This window comes from Mastigoproctus giganteus, chromosome 7 (assembly GCF_048544385.1).
Source record: "Mastigoproctus giganteus isolate SK-2022 chromosome 7, ASM4854438v1, whole genome shotgun sequence".
Taxonomy (NCBI): domain Eukaryota; kingdom Metazoa; phylum Arthropoda; class Arachnida; order Uropygi; family Thelyphonidae; genus Mastigoproctus; species Mastigoproctus giganteus.
Genome location: NC_143581.1, coordinates 88,802,018 through 88,824,274, shown reverse-complemented (window position 1 = coordinate 88,824,274; position 22,257 = coordinate 88,802,018). Strand labels below are relative to the sequence as shown.

Genomic DNA, 22,257 nt, shown 5'->3' with positions numbered 1-22,257 from the left:
TAAAAGTGAATGAATTAGGAAGTAAACTGAATATGAGTGAAAAAGTTTTACAGTGTTATAAAAATTAACAGGTGACACAGAAACCTATGGAAGCTATAAGCTGGTCTATAATCAAGTCACAAAGGAGGTTAGGCAGGCAAAGGCAGATTACGAGAAATCTTTGGCAAAGGAAAACAGCAAAGAGTTCTTTACTTATGTAAACTCTAGAAGGAAAGGGATGAATCAGATTGGTCCACTTGATATCGATGGTTAAAATGTTAATGATCCTGCTCAGGTAGCTAACAAACTGAATGAGAATTTTACATCTACATTTAGACATGAGGAGTTATTCAGGGAGGGAATACCAGAGGTTTATTAAACTATGGTAGTGAGTTAAATGATTTTTTAATAACTGAGAGCAAAGTGCAAGAGAAATTGTTGAAAATGAACATAAAAAAGGCACCTGGAGTGGATGGGATCTATCCAGTTATATTAAAGAATAACTGAGAGCAAAGTGCAAGAGAAATTGTTGAAAATGAACATAAAAAAGGCACCTGGAGTGGATGGGATCTATCCAGTTATATTAAAGGAGACGGCAAAGGAAGTAAGTAAACCTTAGCCATAATTATGAGAGTTTACTTGGACTCATGGGAGGGTATTAGTTTAGCTTCTGTTCCATGGAAATTAATAGAGGCACTGGTTAAAGAAGCACTGCAGGGTCATCTAGACAACTCTTCGGTTATAGTTTTGGACACAGCATAGGTTTAAGGGGAAAGTCTTGTCTGACCTTTGATTGGATACTATTGGATTGGTCACAAAGGGACTGGATGCAAAAAATAATTTTGATATCATATACTTGAATCTTAGGAAAGCTTTTGATACTGTTGCGCATGGAAGACTACTGTACAAATTGGAGCAGTATGGCATTAAGGGCAATTTGCTACAATGGATAAAAGGATGGTTGAGTGTGAGAAGACAGAGAGTGGTAATTAATGGGTACTGCTCTACATGGACCAATGTTATTAGCGGTGAACCTCAACGTTCGGTGTTGGGCCCATTGTTGTTTTGCATATTTATCAATGATATTAATGAAGGTATGTCAAGCTTAATGTCAAAGTTTGCAGATGATACAAAGGTTGGCAGGGTTGTTAATAACAGTAATGATAGCAGGCTGCTGCAACATGATCTGGAAATTTGGGTAGATGTGCTGAGAAGTGGGAACTGAAGTTTAACATTGAAAAATGCAAAGTACTGCATAGCAGTAACCCCAGAGAAGCATACCAACTGTGTGGTACTTGAGGAGGTGGGTAAAGTCAGATATGAAGTTCTCAAGCAGTGCATATGGGCTGCCAGAGCGGTCATGGGGTTTTGTCAATGATATATAGGAATTTTGCTAGCAGAGACAAGGAGGTGATTATCCCTTTGTATAAGGCAATAGTCAGGCCACACCTTGAGTACTGTATACAGGTCTGAAGACCTCATTTTAAGAAGGATGTAGAGCTGCTGGAAGGAGCACAGAGAAGGACATCAAGATTAATGAATGGAATAAAGAGTTGCTCGTATGAAGAAAGGCTTAAGATTTGCAAATTACAGTGTCTGGTGACTAGGCCCTGTGAGGTGATCTGAGTGAGGTGTATAAGGCTTTAAATGGTTTCAGCAAGCTCAATGCTAATGGGATCTGTCTCAATGCATCTGTCTCTTGCCCAGATTAATTGCTTGAGGGGACATAAAGTCAAATTAAGGAAAGACAGTTGTAGAATAGATGTGCGGAAGTTTGCCTTTAGTCGGCGTGTGGTTAATTGCTGGAACAAACTTCCATCTGTTGTAGAAGTTTACAACCTAAATAAATTCAAGGCAGAACTAGACATTTGGAGCGAATGGATGGGTGAGATGGGAAGGTGTTTTTTTTTTATTTTTTATTTTTGGCTGATACTGTATAAGCTTGGTTTCTTGCATCATACGCATCTACTAATTCTAATGCTTAATATTGATGGAATTAGCGATGCTGAAATGTTTTTCCATCTCAAATGTCAAACAATAATTAAGTGATATAAAGAAAAAAACTTTAACTAACCAAACTAAGCTCATAAATTTTTTTAAAATAAAGTTATTTTATATTATATTGAGGACTGTTGGTATCCCTCAAGGTTGCACTCTATCTGCTCTGCTATTTTCCTCTTTGATTACCCCACTTTTAGGGTGTAACCCTCCCATAATTGATTATGCAGTGGCTTGAAATTATGGGCCATATCTCATTCAGCTGAACAAGCAGTGAGAAACAATAAATATGTTAATGATTGTATACAAACAATCTGTAATTTCCTGCAATACTTTAGCCTTCTCCTAAATCTACAAAAATATTTTAGCCTTTTAGTCTTTTGTCACAAGGCAGTCTGCACCATTTCAATTTATTCCCAATATAGGAAATTCTGTTGTTCAGAGGGTTCAGTCAATAAGATCTTGGAATTTACTTTGATTCTAAACTTTCATTTAAATGCATCATCAAAATTCCAAGAACAAATCTCTAAAATGTGAATGGATTATAAAGAAAAATTTAATTCACATCACTATTTTACAATATTAAAATATATTAGAACACATTTGCCTCCTGCTGTGTTATTTTTGTTGTGTAATTTGTCCAGCCTCTGCTACAGTTAATCTTAAGTTTTCACTGAAAACTAGAATATATTCCTATTTCCAGATAAAATTAGTAACCTATTAAAATGTTTTGAAAGTTTTTAAATTTTATAATTTCTTAACTTTTGGTAGAGTGTACTTATTATACCTTTTCCTTCCCTATTGGATAAAATCAGAAGAATAAAATCTCTGCATATGTTTTTACCATATCCACCTATAAATTTAGTAAATAATTATGACATAGATCTTACCTTTTTTTAATACAGAATAAAGAATACTGCTCTAAAATTATTTCTGATATTTTTGATGGTGTAATATTATGTACTTAACAGATGTACAGCTTGAGGAGTCGAGTTGGCTACTTATTTCATTTTATGTTCATAACCCTGTTGTTAAGCCCTCTTGTGTATGTTCATTATTTATACTTCATAAATATAAGTATATATGTTTATTTTATATTTTATTTCCATTTATTGTAAAGCTGTAAATTTTTTATATTGATGTAAACCACTCTGGTCTTATACTGTACAAGATAGGTCCCTCGTGCTCTTCTCGTGTGTGTGTGTGTGTGTGTGTGTGTTGTAGAAAAGCTATTAATTTCTAATGCTTAATAAAATTTGCTGAAATTTTTATAACTTTATTATCTATATGCTACTCCATTACAAGCTACTTTTTGAGCCTTTATAATTATGCCTTTGCAATTATTATTATTATTAGCTTTGTGGTGCAAGGAAGCCTGAGGCTTATGCTGCACCAGCCAAAAAAAAATTCCCGAGTTACCCTAAGAGAGAGAGAGAGAGAGAGAGAGAGAGAGAGAGTCAAAAGGGAGTCACCAAGAAAGAGACAAATGATGATATCCAGCTCAGGACCCTGGGTGTTTTTTTTTTTTGGTAGTTGTTGGCGCATAGGCTTCTGTGGCCATAATGCACCTCCCAAGGTTTTTTTGCAGTACATTGATCCAAGCCCGAGGCGGGAATCGAACCCGCAACCTTTCGGTTGCCAGGCAGGCACTTTACCCACCCGGCTAGCCCGGTCGGCACCCTGGGTGTGCCAAGCCCATACTCACCAGATGTGAGCCCCTGGGGTTAATGCTGGTATGAGGTTAATAGAAACAGATAGTGATTCCACTAATTACTTTTTATTTATACATTGATAGAATTGGTCCCTGTTGAGTACTTGTCAGTATGTAAAGATGATAATCCTTTTTTATATTTTTAAATATACATATTTCACTTAATATGTATATACAGGGTTCCCTTGAAATAGATGTCTATTTTTATTGAGGGGATGGTTCATTAAAATATAAGAAAAAATTCTACATTCAGTTTGAAGTAGGAGCAACAGGTTTTGAGATAAGAACATTAAATAGATTAGTGACATCATTTGTGCTTCTAGCATTTTGCATATAATAGATAAAATTTATGAAAAGCAATCATTATGTGAAAAGCTTACTTTATTTAGAAATGTTTTTTTTTAATGTAAAAACATTTTTATTTTAATTATTATTAAGTATCTAAATAGTGTTACTTGTACTGTACATGGTTATCAAATTTGTTGATTAAAATTTATCTATGAATTGAAGAGCACTCAGGAACTCGATAATGTTGTAGCAGGAGTAAATGAATTTTATTAGTACTGCAATGAAACTGAAGCATGATCAAAAGAAATATCATAAAAGATGTTCAAAATGAGTGCCATATAGTAGTAGTAGTAGTAGTAGTAGTAGTGGCATGTGATGCAAGAAAGCAACTGTATGAGCTTATGCAGCATCAGCCAAAAAAAAATAATAATAATAAAATAAAATAAAAAAAATCACACCATTCCCTTTAAATGCCTGTCCAGTTCCTCCTTAAATTTATTTAACCTGTCAACTTCCACAACGACAGATGGAAGTTTGTTCCAGCAATTAACCACCTGCTGGCTAAAGGCAAATTTCCACACATCTATTCTACATCTGTCTTTTCTTAATTTGAATCTATGCCCCCTTAGGTTAGTAATCTGAAAAAGTGGAAGGATCCCATCAGTATTCAGCATGCTCAACCCATTCAAGGCCTTATATACCTCAATCAGATCACCGCGCAGGTGCCTAGTCTCCAGCCACTGCAATTTGCAGAACTTAAGCCTCTCTTGGTAAGAGGATCCCTTCATTCCCCTCACCAATCTTGTTGCCCTTCTCTTTACACGCTCAAGTAAATCTACATCCTTCCTAAAATGAGGCCTCCAAACCTGTACGCAGTACTCAAGGCGTGGCCTGACCATTGCCTTATACAAAGGGATAATCACCTCCTTTTCCCTTCTAGCAAAATTCCTATATATCATTGACAAAACCCCATGACCTGCCCTGGCAGCCTGTCTGCATTGCTCAGAAAACTTCATATCTGCCTGCACAATTACTCCCAGGTCTTTTTCATTTTCTACCACCTTAAGTGTAGTACCTCACAGTTGGTACGTTTCTCTGGGGTTACTTCTACCCATATGCAGTACTTTGCATTTGTCAAGGTTAAACTTCAGTTGCCACTTCTTAGCCCATCTGCCCAAATTATCTAGATCCTGTTGCAGTAGCACACTGCCATTACTGTCATTAACAACCCTGCCAACCTTTGTATCATCTGCAAACTTCGACATTAAGCCTGATATACCTTCATCAATATCATTGATAAATATACAAAACAACAGTGGACCTAACACCGAACCCTGTGGGACTCCACAGGGTTCCATGAAGAGCAGCACCCATTGATTACCACCCTCTGTTTTCTCCCACTTAACCATCCTTTTATCCATTGTAGCAAATTACCCTTAATACCATTCTGCTCCAATTTGTACAAAAGTCTTCCATGCACAACAGTGTCAAAAGCTTTCCTGAAATCCAAATATATGATATTAAAATTATTTTTTGCATCCAGTTCCTTTGTAATCACATCATAATATCTTATCAAATTTGTCAGACAAGACTTTCCCTTAACAAACCCATGCTGTGTCTGAATTATTGCTGCAGTTTTGTCTAGATGATCCTGCAATGCATCTTTAACCAGTGACTCCATTATTTTACCCGGAACAGAAGTTAAACTAACTGATCTGTAATTACTCGTGTCACCCTTTGATCCCCCTTTGTGAATTGGGGATACATTTGCACATCTCCAGTCCGTGGGGACCTCCCCTGAATTCAAGGATGCTCTCATAATTATGGCTAAGGGTTTGTTTAGTTGCTTTGCCGCCTCCTTTAATATAACTGGATAGATCCCATCCACCCCAGATGCTTTTCTTATGTTTAACTTCAACAATTTCTCCTCCACTTTGCTTTCAGTTATTACAAAATCATTAAGTATCCTGCTACAATTTGATAACCTTCTGCCATTTTCAAACCTTAATAATTCCTCATTTGTAAATGTAGATGCAAATTACTCATTCAGTTTGTTTGCTATCTGAGCAGAATCATCAACAGTCGAACCATCGATGTCAAGTGGACCAATCAGATTCATCCCCTTCCTTTTAGAGTTTATATTAGTAAAGAAATCCTTGCTGTTTTTCTTAGCATCTTTTGCCAAGCATTTCTCGTAATCTGCCTTCGCCTGCCTAACCTCCTTTGTGACCTGATTACAGACTAGCTTATATCTGCCATAGGCTTCTGAGTCGCTTGATAATTTATATGCATCCCATGCATTTTTCTTCTCTGTTACGAGTCGCATTAGTTCATTAGATAACCATTTAGGCCTAAACCTTGAACAATATTTCTTAATAGGTATGAAACTTTTAGTAGCATCCACGATTAATTCCTAGAATGCTTCCCACCTAGAATTTACTGTTGGTAACATCGTCAGCTGATCCCACTGTACAGAATTTAAAAACTGTCGGAGACCACTGTACTCCCCCTTACGGAAGCAAAAACTCTTTCCTTTACACCTGATGGTAATTAAATCTTTAAATAAATCCCACATCAGTACACTGTGATCACTGCCACCTAGTGGTTCCTTTATCTGCAAATTCTTAATACACGAATGATCACTGCTGATAACCAGATCAAGAGTATTACTTTCTCTGGTTGCCTCTCGAACATGCTGCTGCAGAAAACAATCATCCAATAAATCCACAAAAGTCTGACTAGTGTGTGAATGACCAACCCACAAGTTCCAGTCAATATCTGGGAAGTTAAAATCCCACATTATAAGACATTCTGATTTACTAGCCCACTCTATTTCTCTCTACAATTGTTCATTGTACTCATTCGAGTCATTAGGCCTATAACACACTCCTACTCTTATTTTTGCTTTCGCAGTACTTATGTCACACCAAACTGACTCCACAGTGCACTGTTCATCTCTATCAACTGGATGCACTTCTTTTGATTTTATGTTTTTCTTAATTAACAACATAACACCTCCTCCCTTTCTATCCTGTCTATCCTTTCTGTACACATTGTACTCCCCAAATTCCAGTTCAGCATTCCTTATATCTGTGTGCCACCACGTCTCTGCTATCCCAACAATGTCCGCCTTTGATGTCTTGACAAACACTTCAAATTCATCAAATTTATTTACTATACTTCTAGCATTGGTATACATGCAAGCATACATGCTCATGCTCCTGACAGAAGGCAGGCTTCACCACATGCACAAGAAGGAATCCCATCCATGTGTGTGAGTGGCACTGTGTTGTTTTTAATAGCAGTGGCAGCTTTGTGGATGCAGTTCAACCAGTCACCTTGGTTGTTAACCTCTGTGGTATAAACAGTTTCATTCATGTGACCCCACACCTAAAAATCCAATGGGTTAAGGTTAGGTGAGCATCCAGCCAAGAAATGGGACTTCTGCGACCAATCCAATGATTCTAGTAACAATCATTTAAGAATGTTCTTGTTGCCGAAAATGTGGAGGTGCTCCATCCTACTGAAACCACATAATGGCACTTACCCTTAAAGGAACATCTTCCAGAAGTGTTGGCAATGTCCTCTGCAAAAACTGTAAGTAATGATAAGTGTTTAGGTGGGCAGGGAACTCACGATGAATAAAGTTATCCCCTACAATGCCAGCCCACATATTGCCACTAAACTCCACTTGGAAATGGGATTGCCAAATGGCATGAGGATTTTCCATTGACCATGTATGGATTTTGTGCATGTTGAATATCTCACCTCATGTAAATGTTGCCTCGTCAGTCCGCATTATAAAATCAAAAAAAGTCAGGACTGTTGTTAATATGATTAATTATTCTTAAACAAAATTGGTCACATGCAAGCAAATCTCCTGCTTACAAATGCTTGAACTCTCTGCATATGAGTATGTTTAGAATTAGCTAATGTCATGATATCCAGCTCCTCTATTTGTATAGAATATGATTGGGGATGGCCTTGGTTGGGATGCACTTTCATCGTATCCCATTCCCTCAAATTATGTTGGACATTGACAAGCACATGTCAATTAGAGTGTTTGCTTGTTGGAAAATATTTGGGGGCCACAGCTCTAGCATTTTCTTCACATGCATGTAATGAAGTTTCTGTACCACAGTTAATTTGTTGCAGCCTTACATTTTCATCACACATTTTATAACAAATATAGTATGACAATTTACATAACTTGTACAGCAATCTGATTTGCATACCCCACTTTGTGATGTTCACAAAATGCTAAAAGCAGAAATGACATCGTTAATCTGTTTTAATGCTCTAACTCAAAACCTGTTGCTCCTACTTCAAACTGAGTGTAAACTTTTCTTCTTCTATTTTAATGAACCATTCCCTCAATAAATACCAACTTCAATTTCAAGGACACTCTGTATATAAAATTTGATTAAATCTTTTTTTTTTTTTTTTTTTTGCTTATTTAATACACGTAGATTCATGTCATTGCTTATCACAGTCCAACATGGTAGTATCAATTACATCTATTACTATCTGGCGATATATACACATTTATAGGAATATAAATAATTATAGGAATATCGAATTTAGGAATTAATACTCTTTACAAAAGTAGAAAGCTATTAAAACTGTTAAGGTAGATATATATTACTTTTGTAATATGTATGTATGTTCTTCAATCATGTAGTGTTCAATTTCTGCAATGATAATTTTATTTTATTATATATATTTTTTATTTTACTGCATAAACTTTATTTGAACTTTCTTATTATATACTAGCATTTATTTTTACCATTGCATTTACCATTGTATTGTTATTTATTTTTATAGATTCTTAGAATTAAAAATGAATCATCTGAAGTGGAAAAAAGACTAAATGATAGAATTCAGAACCTGGATATGCAAATTTTACAGTTTGAAGAAGTAAGTATTATTAAATAATAATATTTAATAAAGGGCACTTTTACATGAAATGTTTAATTAGTTTATTGGTTATATAATTTGACCTAAACAGTCCCAGTTACTAAATAAACCTGCTTGTCTTTCAGATTTCTGTATTTAAATCCATCTTAAAGCCTGAATTTTAAGTTCTGTGAAATACAGGTACAAAAATAAATTAACGCAGATTGCCACAGCAGTATAATGAGATCAATATTCTAGTTAAATTAACATGGTTGCTTCCAGAATGCAAACAGGTGTCAAAACGAACTACAGTTTTTGGACCTCAGTGCAAATATGCATCCATTCAATTGTCGTCAATAAATGAGGACTGTAAAATGAAAAGCACATGAAGTGAAAAATTGAGTGATATCAGCACACTGAGTGAACTGGAGGTATTACGGCTGGGATTTTGCTTAACATCAATTGTGCTGTCTAGAGAGCATTATTTATCTACTGATAAAATTTTGTGTAAAAAGTGTTTTTCTATAAAATTTTACCCTAAAGGTTTGCTGTAATGGATCCACAGCCTGGTACATCAGGACTGAAAAGGAACAAGGATGGACAGTACACTGAAGCTGATAACATTGAATCAGCTCTTTATAATATGTTATCTCATACTGAAATAGAATTCTCAAGTGGTGTGGATTCTGAATTCATACAAATGCATCTGTTGATGTTAGAACACTACAAACAATAGATGCCAGTGTTACTTGAAGTGATGATCCTTCACAGATGAAATTCATTTACTAAAAAGCAGTACCTACTTGTTCTAGTGCCCGAGAGCAACACTGAAGTGGTGCACCTCAAGGCACACATAAAAGACCCTCACAAATATAAAAGGCAATGAAGGTGTTTATTATCGTCATGTGTGGTCAATTTATCATTGTCTCACACTAAAAGAAAATGAAAAAAAAAAAATAAATTTTTTTTTGTTGTTTTGTGATCTTAATCAGTTTTGCAAATACCTCTTTAACTATGGCCAAATTACTTCAATTACTTTTTACAATGGCTTCAGATTACTACCAAGTGTAGCATCTGAAAGAGCTAAATAACAACCGAATCTTTATTCTGATTGTTATGGGAACCCAAAACACTTTAACACAAGAGAGCTAAAGAGTTGCTGGATGCTCTGCAGCGTTTCCACAGGCAAAAGTTGATCACATTGTAGAGCAGATATCATCTTTTAAGGGCACAAAAGTGATATAGTTGTACGTGTTGGCACTAATGACATTAAGTGTAAGAGATCTGCGGATTTACTAAGCAAGTACAGGTCATTGCAAAAAAAAAGTCGGAAGTTAGGGTTAAATTTGAAAGTATCTGCATTCCTGCCCAGACACGTCAGGAGGGAGCATATGATGAAAACCTTGTCAATCAATTCGACCCTCGAGAGATTGTGCAGGGCTCATGGGATAGAATTTTTCTCAGTGTGGTCTCTGCTTGTTAAGAGGAGAAGCTGCTTCTACAGGGATGGGTTACACTTAAATAGAAGGGGTGCAAGAATATTTGCTGATGCTATCAAGGCAATATTAGGTATATCGGAAAACTGCTATCTTAGAGGGATTCACAGACTAATAGATTAACTGGCCGCAGGCAGAGGTGGAAATGATTCTTGCACTATTTCTATTGGAATGAGCAGCAGCAGCACGGAAAACCAGTTGCTGGGGGTTTCAGGAACTGTTGACAGTTGTGAAACAAGTAAATACATGGGCTGTGTTAGAGTAACTAAGAGTAAGAACAGGTGCATGTACACCAATGCTAGGAGTATAGTAAATAAATTTAATGAATTTGAAGTGCTGGTTAAGACATCCAAGGCGAATATTGTTGGGATATCAGAGACGTGGTACCACTCAGATATAAGAAATGCAGAATTGGTATTTCTGGAGTACAATGTGTACAGAAAGGATAGACAGAATAGGAAGGGAGAAGAGGTTATGATGTTAGTTAAGAAACACATAAAATCTAAGAAAGTGCATCCAGTTTATATAGATGGACAGTACAACGTTGAGTCTGTTTGGTGTGACATAAGCACTGGGAAAGCAAAAATGAGGGTAGCAGTTTGTTATGGGTCTAATGACTCTGATGAGTACAATGAACAATTATACAGAGAAATAGTGGGCCAGTAAATCAGAGTGTCTTATAATGGGGGATTTTAACTTCCCAGATATAGACTGGAAATTGTAGGTTGGAAACTTGCACACTAGCAAGGCTTTTGTGGATTTATTGGATGACTGTTTTCTACAGCAGCATGTTAGAGAGGCAACAAGAGGGAGTAACATTCTTGATATGATTATCAGCAGTGATTATTCATGCATTAAGAATCTGCAGATAAAGGAACCACTAGGTGGCAGTTATCACAGTGTACTGATGTGGGATTTACTTAAAGATGTAACTACCATCAGGGGTAAAGGGATGGGTTTTTGCTTCTGTAAAGGTGACTACAATGGTCTCAGAGATTTTTTTGGTTCTGTACAGTGGGACCAACTGATGATGTTACCAATAGCAAATTCTAAATGGGATGCATTCAAGGAAGTAAATTTGGAAGCTACTAGGTTGGTCCAACTAAGAAATACTGCTCTAGGTTCAGGCCCAAATGGATGTCAGATGAACTAATAAGACTCGTGGCAGAGAAGAAAAATGCATTGGATGCACATAAATTGTCAGACGACACGGAAGCCTATGGTTGATACAAGCTAGTTGTAATCCAGTCACAAAGGAGGTTAGGCAAGCAAAGGCAGATTATGAAAAATCTTTGGATGAATCAGATTGGTCCACTTGATATCAATGGTTTGATTGTAGATGATTATTCTCAGATAGCTGCCAAAATAAATGAGTATTTTGCATCTACATTCACACATCAGGAGGAGATGGCCAGATGTTTATCAGACTCTAACAGGGAGTTAAATGATTTTGTAATAAGTGAGAGCAAAGTGGAGGAGAAATTGTTGAAGTTAAACATAAGAAAGGCACCTGGGGTGGATGGGTTCCATCTAGATATATATTAAAGGAGGCAGCAAAGTAAGCAAGCAAACCCTTAGCCATAATTATGAGAGCATCCTTGGACTTGGGAGAAATTCCCAAGGGCTGGATATGTGCAAATTTAGATCCGATTCAAAGGGTGACATTAGTAATTACAGACCTGTTAGTTTGACTTTTGTTCCACTGAAAATAATGGAGTCACTGGTTAAAGAAGCATTGCAGGATCATCTAGACAAGACAGCAGTAATAATTCAGACAGAGCATGGGTTTGTCAAGGGGAAGCCTTGTCTAATCGTTTGATTGGATACTGCGATGTCGTCACATAGGAACTGGATGCAAAACATAATTTTGATATCGTATACTTGGATTTCAGGAAAGCTTTTGGTCAGACCACATGCAATACTATTGTACAAATTGGAGCAGTATGGCATTAAGGGCAAGTTTGCTACAATGGATAAAAGGATGGTTGAGCGTGAGAAGACAGAGTGTTGATCAATGGGTACTGCTGTACATGGACTAATGTTATTAGTGTGTTCCTCAGCGTTCAGTGTTGGGCCCATTGTTGTTTTGTATATTTAAAAATGATATTAATGCAGGTATATTAAGCTTAATGTCAAAGTTTGCAGATGATACAAAGGTTGGCAGAGTTGTTAATAACAGTAATGATAGCAGGCTGCTACAACAGGATCTAGAAAAGTTGGGTAGATGGGCAGAGAAGTGGAAACTGAAGTTTAACATTGAAAAATGCAAAGTACTGCATATGGGTAGCAGTAACCCCAGAGAAATGTACCAACTATATGGTGTTACACTCAGGGTAGTGGAGAATGAAAGAGACCTGGAGGTAATTGTGCAATCAGATATGAAGTTTTCTAAGTAGTGCAGACAGGCTGCTAGAGTAGATCATGCTGTCTTGTCAATGATATACAGGAATTTTGCGAGCAGGGATAACAAGGTGATTATCCCTTTGTATTAGGCAATATTAATGTTCCTATTTGTACTCTGGCACGACCACCAGTTCAGTGGAGTTTACAATAAATCAATCAATACAAATGTTAAATCGTATTTAGTAGTTTGGGCTTGAACCCTGGTCCACTCAAACAACGTGTGCATATGCACTTGTGCTCCTGACCACTCCACTACGTCAGGCCAATGGTCAGACCACACATTGAGTACTGTGTACAGGTCTGGAAGGGTGTATAGTTGCTAGAACGAGTACAGAGAAGGGCAGCAAGACTGGTGACGGGAACAAAGGATGCTCTTATGAAGAAAGGCTTTAGTTCTACAAATTGCAGCTTCTGGAGACTAGGCACCTGCGAGGCAATCTGATTGAGGTGTATAAGGCCTTGAATGGATTGAGCAGACTCAATGCTGATGAGATTCTTCCTGTTTCTAGATTACAAACCTGAGGGGGCATAGATTCTTCTGAGGAAAGACAGTTGTAGAATAGATGTGTGGAGGTTTGCCTTTAGCTAGCGGGTAGTTGATTGCTGGAACAAACTTCCATCTGTTGTGGAGGTTGATAGCTTAAATAAATTCAAGGCAGAACTAGACAAACATTTCGAATCAATGGATCAGTGAAATGGGAATGTTTTTTTTTTGGCTGATGCTGCTGTATAAGCTTGCTTTCTTGCATCATGTGCCTCTACTAGTGCTAATGTCATTGCACGCTCATTCCATAAGTTTTGTTTACTCTCTTCTACAACCCTCTTTAACTGATCTGTTGTGCCAGCCATGACTGTTTAGTCATGATGCATCAGTACTGATATCACATCTGTGCAGCTTGCAGAAGTGAGCACTTTCAAGCTTAATTTGCTCAACTTTTGTATCCTTTCTTAAAGCATCATTAACATTACCCCAGGGGTCACATCTGGTGAGTATGGGCTTGGCACACCCAGGGTCTGGATTCTTCTCTTTCTTGGTGATTCCTTTCTACTTTTCTCTCTCTCTCTCTCTCTCTCTCTCTCTCTCTCTCTCTCTCTCTCTCTCTCTCTCTCTCTCTCTCTCTCTCTCTCTCTCTCTCTCTCTCTCTCTCTCTCTCTCAGGGTAATAGGAAAATTTTTTTTGGCCTGTGCAGCATAAGCATCAGGCTTCCTTGCACCATATGACTAATAATAATAATAATAGTACTAATAATAATAATTTGTGATATCTTCTTTAAGAATTGACATTCGTCCTCAGGTGCTTCCCAAATAGAAGATATACAAAGGGTACTAGGAAAGTTTTGCAATATGATGCAACAATGAATCACAGGAAGCTGCTTGTTGCTGCATGTTGAGACATGTTCATACGTGCATAGTAGCCGCCGCGCCAAGTCGATGGGCTCAGTTATTCATTAGTAGTGAGAGTGTAAAGTGCTTGCGATGGCATCGTGGTCACGAAATGAGATAAGGACAGTTTTGCGGTATGATTTCGTGCGTGGTTTAACCATAGACCAGTGCTTAGAAGAAATGAGTCTTGCACTAGATGATGATTGTCCACATCGTACAATGATATTCAGGTGGTATACAGAATTCCAAAGGGGAAATTTCACTCTGGAGGATTCGGAGAGGCCGGTAAGGCCACGAACGTTAGTTACGGAGGAAAACGTTACTGCTGTGAGGAAAATGCTTGACGAAAACAGGCGAGTGACCTACCAACAGATAGAGGATACTCTGGGCCTAAATTAGCATTAGCATTAGCATTAGTAGAGGCATTTGATGCAAGAAAGCAAGCTTATTCAGCATCAGCCAAAAAAAAAAACAAAAAAAAAAAAACCACTTCCACTTCACCCCTCTGTTCGTTCAAAATACCTGTCCAGCTGAGCCTTAAACTTATTTAGGCTATCAACCTCCACCACAAGGGATGGAAGTCTGTTCCACCAACCAACCACCCGCTGGCTAAAGGCAAATTTCCGCACGTCTATCCTACATCTGTCTTTCCTCAATTTGAATTTATGCCCTCTCAGGTGATTTCTCTGAGCTAGAGGAAGAATCCCATCAGCATTGAGCATGCTTAAACCATTCAAGGCTTTATACACCTCTATCAGATCACCTCGCTGGTGCCTAGTCTCCAGACACTGTAATTTGCAAAACTTAAGCCTTTCTTCGTAAGAGCACCCCTTTGTTCCATTCACTAATCTTGTTGCCCTTCTCTGTACTCGTTCCAGCAGCTCTACATCCTTCTTGAAATGAGGTCTCCAGACCTGTATACAGTACTCTAGGTGTGGCCTGACCATCGCCTTATACAATGGAATAATCACCTCCTTATCCCTGCTGGAAAAATTCCTGTATATCATTGACAACACTCCATGAGCTACTCTTGCAGCCCATCTGCACTGCTCAGAGAACTTCATATCTGCCTGCACAACCACCCCCAAGTCCCTTTCATTCTCTACCACTGTCAGTGTAGTACCACAGAGTTGATACGTTGCTCTGGGGTTGCTGTTTCCCATATGTAGTACTTTACATTTATCAATGTTAAACTTCATTTGCCACCTCTCAGCCCATCTGCTCAACCTTTCCAGATCCTGTTGCAGCAGCATAGTGTCAGTAGTGTCCTTGACAACCCTGCTAACCTTTGTATCGTCTGCAAACTTGGACATTAAGCCCGATATACCATCATCAATATCATTTATAAATACAGAAAACAATAATGGACCCAACACTGAGCCCTGAGGGACTCCACTAATAACATCAGTCCACGATGAGCAGTGTCCATTGATTACCACTCTCTGTCTTCTCCCCCTCAACCACCCCTTTATCCATAGCAGCAATTTGCCTCCAATGTCACACTGCTCCAATTTGTGTAGCAGTCTTCCATGTGCAACAGTATCAAAAGCCTTTCTAAGATCCAAGTATATAATATCAAAGTTATTCCCTGCATCCAGTTCTTTTGTGACTGCATCATAGTATCCAATCAAGTTGGTCAGGCAAGACTTCCCCTTAACAAAACCATGCTGTGTCTGAGCTATAACTGAAGTCTTGTCTAAATGATCCTGCAGTGCTTCTTTAACCAGTGCCTCCATTAATTTTCCTGGAACAGAAGTTAAGCTCACAGGTCTATAATTACTTGTGTCAGCCTTTGATCCTCCTTTGTGAATTGGGGTCACATTTGCACATTTCCAGTCTATGGGTACCTCCCCTGAGTCCAAGGAAGCTCTCATAATTATGGCTAAAGGTTTGCTTACTTCCTTTGGATAGATCCCATCCACCCCAGGTGCCTTTCTTGTGTTTATCTTCAACAGTTTCTCCTCCACTTTACTCCCAGTTATTTCAAGATTCTGTAGCTTACTGCTAGAGTTGAATACACCTCTGGCATTCCCCTCGCTGAATAACTCCTCATGTGTGAATGTCGATGCAAAATATTCATTTAGTTTGTTAGCTACCTGAGCAGGATCATCAACACTTGACCCATCAATATCAAGTGGACCAATCTGATTCATCCCCTTCCTTCTAGAGTTTACATAAGTAAAGAACTCTTTGCTGTTTTTCTTTGCATCCCTTGCCAAGGATTTCTCGTAATCTGCCTTCGCCTGCCTAACCTCCTTTGTAACTTGGTTGCATATCGACTTGTATCTGTCATAGGCTTCTGTGTCATGTGTTGATTTGTATGTATCCCATGCATTTTTCTTCTCTGCCATATGCCTCATTAGTTCATCTGACATCCATTTTGGCCTAAACCTTGAACAATATTTCTTAGTTGGTATGTAAAGCCTAGTAGCTTCCAAGATAAGTTCTTTGAATGCTTCCCATTTTGAATTTGCTGTTGGTAACATCATCAGTTGGTCCCACTGTATAGAATTTAAATACTGTCTCAGTCCATCGTAGTCGCCTTTACGGAAGCAATAACCCTTCCCTTTACCCCTAATGGTAGTTACCTCTTTGAGTAAATCCCACTTCAGCACACTGTGATCACTGCCACCTAGTGGTTCATTTATCTGCAGATTCTTAATGCATGAAGAATCACTGCTGATAATCAAATCAAGAGTATTACTCCCTCTAGTTGCCTCCCGAACATGCTGATGTAGAAAACAATCATCCAATAAATCCACAAAAGTCCTGCTAGTGTGTGAGTAACCAGCCCCCAAATTCCAGTCAATATCTGGGAAATTAAAATCTCCCATTATAAGACACTCTGATTTACTGGCCCACTCTATTTCCCTGTACAGTTCCTTATTATACTCATCAGAGTCATTAGGCCTATAGCACACTCCTACTCTCAATTTTGATCTCCCAATGTTTATGTCACACCAAACTGACTCCACACTGCACTGTCCAGCGATGTCGACTGGCTTCACTTCCTTGGTTTTTATGTGTTTCTTAACTAATAACATAACCCCTCCTCCCTTCCTATCCTGTCTATCCTTTCTGTAGACGTTGTACTCCCCAAATTGCAGTTCTGCATCCCTTATATCTGTGTGACACCACGTCTCTGATATCCCAACAATATCTGCCTTCGATGTTTTGAGCAATACCTCAAATTCATCAAATTTATTTACTAAACTCCTAGCATTGGTGTACACGCAAGTATACCTGCACCTGTTTCTATTCTTAGCTACCCTAACACAACCCATGTGTTTACTTGTACCGCAATGGCTCCCAGCAGTCTCTGAAATACCATGCATCTTGTTTTTCAGGCTTCTGCTCATTCTAATAGAAGCAGTGCAAGAATCTCTTTCACCTCTGCCAGTGGCTACTGTCAATCTATTGGTCTTTGTCTCCCCCCAAGCTAGCAGTTTTCCGACCCACCTAACACTGCCTCGATAGCATCAGCAAATATTCTTGCACCCTTTCTATTTAATTGTATCCCATCCCTGTAGAAGCAATCTCTCCTGTTAACAAGTACAGTCCAGGCTGAAAAAAATTCTAACCAGAAATTCGTTCGATTCTGCAAGATCATTTGCACGTGAAGAAACCTTGTTCTCTCTGGGTGCCATCAACTGACTGAAGAGCAGATGACAGGACGTGTGACTTGGTGCTGGGAGATGTTAAAAAAGTTTGATAAGGGACAATCTCGGTATGTGAACAACATCGTGACAGGTGACGAGACTTGGCTGTACTATTACGATCTGCCGACCAAGGCTCAAAACAAAGTTTGGGTCTTTGATGATGACGACACACCCGTAATTGTCAGAAAATCCCGATCTGTAAAGAAGAAAATGATAGCTGTATTTTTCAAATCGAGTGGAATTGTGGAACGTGTCGTTTTGGACACGCAGAAGACAGTCACAGCTAAGTGGTATACTGAACAATGCCTGCCTAAAGTCATTGGATCTATGAAGAACCTGCGGCCAAAGTCAAGAATGGACACCTGGTACCTCCATCACGATAATGCTGCAGCTCACCGCGCCAAAGCCTGCACCGAATATTTGACCACGACAGGACTGAAACTTCTCGAGCACCCTCCCTACAGACCAGACCTTGCTCCCTGCGACTTTGCACTGTTCCCGCATGTGAAAATGAAGCTAAAAGGGAGGCGGTTTTCCAGTGATGAGGACCTTCTACGGGCTTGGGACAACGAGTGTGCTTTACTCCCTAGTGAAACTTGGCAGAACTGGTTTAAAGATTGGTTTCGGAGGATGGAGAGGTGTATTGAATGTAGAGGAAATTACTTTGAAAAAATTAAATAAACAAAGCTGTATTGCAAAACTTTCCTAGTACCCTTTGTAGAATGTGTCTTTCTGTAGAATGTCTGAGATATAAACATTTTTATAAAAACAAATTCACTCTGTTTAGAAATAGAGATGAGCTCTCATTGTCATCTTTCCATTCTAGAGAAAATTCTGCTAGCATACCAGCTAATCTCCTTTTATAAGTAAATTGATTAATTATTGTATTTTCAAATTTTGTATAAGTCTTCATTACTCTAACAAGAGGTGATCTTGTCATATATAAGCGACCCCTCCCTGATGTATCTACTACCACAACACTTTGCCATTTCCATCAGCTTATATATGTCTGAGAACAACACATTAACAGGATACCAGAATTACATGAAAATGAGGGAATGAGAGATCCTTGGTCCTTGAGGATGTCACAGACATTCTCTCAGATACGCTAGATAAGCTGTACTGGCTACCTGGGAGTCTGAAACGCTGATGAAACTGATATTCGGGTGACACTCAAGTCAAGTAGACCCAATTTCGGTGAAGGCTGGATGGTCTGTGACAGCCAAATCCTCTGCTTGCATCTTCACAATGGTAGGACTGTTAGTAATTCTGGGTATAACCTCCATGCACAAGCACACTGTGGGTGACCACCCAGGTGTGAACCAACATAAGCAGGGGTCGAGGTGTGGTGCACACACACACACACACACACACACACCACATGGAGGAATGCTACCCCTCTGTGTTACCACGCAATACTAGGTGGTAGATGACTCTCATCAACTGGTGCAATACCACCACTTTGCTTATTGGAGGCTTGTAGTGGTGGAACCCATGTTTAGTCTCCAGAGCTAAGTTCCGGTCAACTCTTCCATCATGCAGTATGACTGATGACCTATGAGGTTATGATGAACATCATGGCGAGATCCAATCTTCCTTACATTTCGAGGGTACGGCTCTAAAACAGTGTTTGCAGGCAGTCCGCTAGTTAGTACACCGGACCAAACCTATTGGTAACTCTTTAGGAGGCTTCCGGATCAGCTAGTGTATAATCTTGCTACCTCTACTCTGCCAGATGGTGATTGGAGAGAGCCGAGTAGTGTATATGCAGTGGGCATTGTTGAGGCCACGTTATGTCTAGAATCAGGGTATATTCTTACCATGTGTATGCCATATCCAAAAATTTCATTACTTCATACAGCGTGTCCCCCCCCCCCCGCTTTTGCTTACTATTGAATGCACTATGAATTGTCACATTAATAGAGTAAGCTTATCTGCGAAAAGATCTAAACCTCCCAAACACTTCCTAGTTCATTTTACAAATATACATGGTCTCAATTCTAATCTCAACAATGTCAATTTCCACTTGCAGTCTGCCAAACCCCATGTACTTTTTCTGACAGAATTTCAGTTATCAGTTGATTCATATACTGCTCATCTCAGTTGCCCAAATTATTCGCTGTATGATTCCTTTCTCCTCAAAGGTGGTACTTGTGCATATGTCTGTTCCGATATTCACTGTCAGAAAACTGGTAATTTGGAATCTTCTCTGGCTTAAAATCTCTCTACCTCATTGTATCAAATTCATCTCCTATCTCTACTGTTCTCTCAACTCCACTAATCACTTGGAGCTCTTTGACTTCCTCTCCTTGCAACTTGACTTTCTCCAGTCCAAATTTCCTAATAGTGAGGTAATTTTCCTTGGTGATTTTAATGTTCAAGATGCCTGGTCAGCGTGAAGAGGAAAAGACCAAACCCTCCAACACATGAAAGCACAACGAAACAAATGGCCCTCAGTCCCCAGCAGCTTTCACTCTCCCTCTTACGGCAGCGAGAGGATCAGAGTGGAAGCAGAGGGTGCTAAGAATCTCTGGGTACGACCAGGCTGACATGCACGGAAACTGAACCTGGCCTGTTATAACGTAAGAACACTCATTGGTGAAGACAGGATATTAGAGCTGGAAAAGGAATTGGAAAATGTGAATTGGAATATCATCGGTTTGGCTGAAACAAGAAGAAGAATTGAATCACTTATAAGTTTATCAAGTGGAAATCTGCTGTACACCAATGGAAACAGTGAAAGGAGTGAAGGTGGAGTTGGGTTTCTGGTCCATAAAGATTTTAAAAACAACATTTTGGAATTCAAAAGTACATCACCAAGATTGTCAAGACTAATACTCAAGATTTCTAAGAGATACAAGCTAAAGATTATAATGATTTATGCACCAACATCGAGCCATGATAATGAAGAGGTTGAAGAAATGTATACCGATATTGAGAGTCTTCTAGATGAGCATAAAACCCACTACACTATTATTATGGGAGACTTCAATGCTAAGGTTGGAAAAAGACAAAACAGCGCAGAAAGGGGAACAATAGGAAATTTTGGAATTGGTGAAAGAAATGAAAGAGGTGAAAGACTTGTGGAATTTGTAGAATCTCAAGGATTGTCAGTAATGAACACTTTTTTTCAAGAAAAGGGTGAACAGAAAGTGGACATGGAAGAGTCCAAATGGATTAACTACTAATGAAATCGACTTCATCCTCACTAACAGAAGATATATTGTGAATGATGTTACTTTCCTGAATAAGGTAAATGTTGGAAGTGATCACAGAATGGTAAGATGTACACTTGATATAGATGTAGGAAAGGAAAGGAAAGGAAAAAACTGACTCGAGTAAATAATACAAAGGTCTTTGAGATAACAGAAGAGGAGAAAAAGCAGTATGTACTGGAACTTAAGAACAAGTATGAGCTTCTGCAGACTGCTGAGGACCAAGATATCGACGAGGAATATTACAACTTTTTGAAAGTGATAAAGCCCAAGAAACCTATAGGGAAAAAGAAATCCAAAGAAGAAAAAATGAGTCAAGAAACACTTGTCATGATGAACCGAAGACGACAAATGAAAAGCAAGAAAAACACTGACAGGGAGAAAATTGAGTATACTGAGTTATGCAAAGCCATTAGAAAGAAACTCAGAGAGGACATAAGAAGATTTAACACAAGAAAAGTAGAACAAGCATTAAGAGAAAACAAAGGAATTAAATCAGCAGCCATGAGCAGTAATACAGAAAGACAAATGATACTGAAACTGAAGAATAGCGATGGTGTACTTATAAACAGCAGAGAAGGCATAATTCAAATAGCAAAAGACTACTATAGAGAATTATACAAGGAGCAGGGGAATGATGCCAGCAGTGGGGAAGATGGATTGCAAAGTAGCAACACATACGACATACCCAATATTCTTCCTGATGAGGTAGAACATGCATTGAAGAAATGAAGAATCAGAAAGCCCCGGGGGAAGATCAAGTTACTGTAGAGTTGTTAAAATTGGGAGGAAGAGACATAACACAAAAACTGGCAAGGCTCTTCACAAAGTGCATTAGAAAAGGTGTGACACCTAAGCAGTGGAATAATACAATCATAGTTTTGCTGCATAAGAAAGGAGATAAATCAGAAATTGGAAATTATAGACCAATTAGCTTGCTATCCCACATCTACAAGTTGTTCACAAGGGTCATTACTAACAGATTAGAAAGAATACTTGATGAGAATCAACCGAAAGAGCAAGCTGGCTTTAGGACAGGATTCTCAACTATGGATCACCTTCATGTAATATCACAGCTAATGGAGAAAGCAAATGAATATAAAACACCATTATGCCTGGCATTTGTGGATTATGAAAAGGCATTTGACTCCATGCATAAGGCAATGTTTTGGGCACTGGAAAGACAAGGCATTGATACCCCATATATTATGATTTTGAAGAAAATATAT

General features: G+C 38.6%; 1 protein-coding gene across 1 annotated transcript in view; it reads left to right on the top strand.

Moving 5' to 3' along the window:
* Positions 1 to 22,257, top strand: part of LOC150083055 (leucine-rich repeat-containing protein 45-like) — a 151,345-nt gene that overhangs the window by 55,567 nt on the left and 73,521 nt on the right. Inside the window, exon 5 of the mRNA XM_090378377.1 lies at positions 8,801 to 8,893. Within this exon, the coding sequence (XP_090234503.1) occupies positions 8,801 to 8,893 (93 nt within the window). The remainder of the gene's footprint in view (positions 1 to 8,800; positions 8,894 to 22,257) is intronic.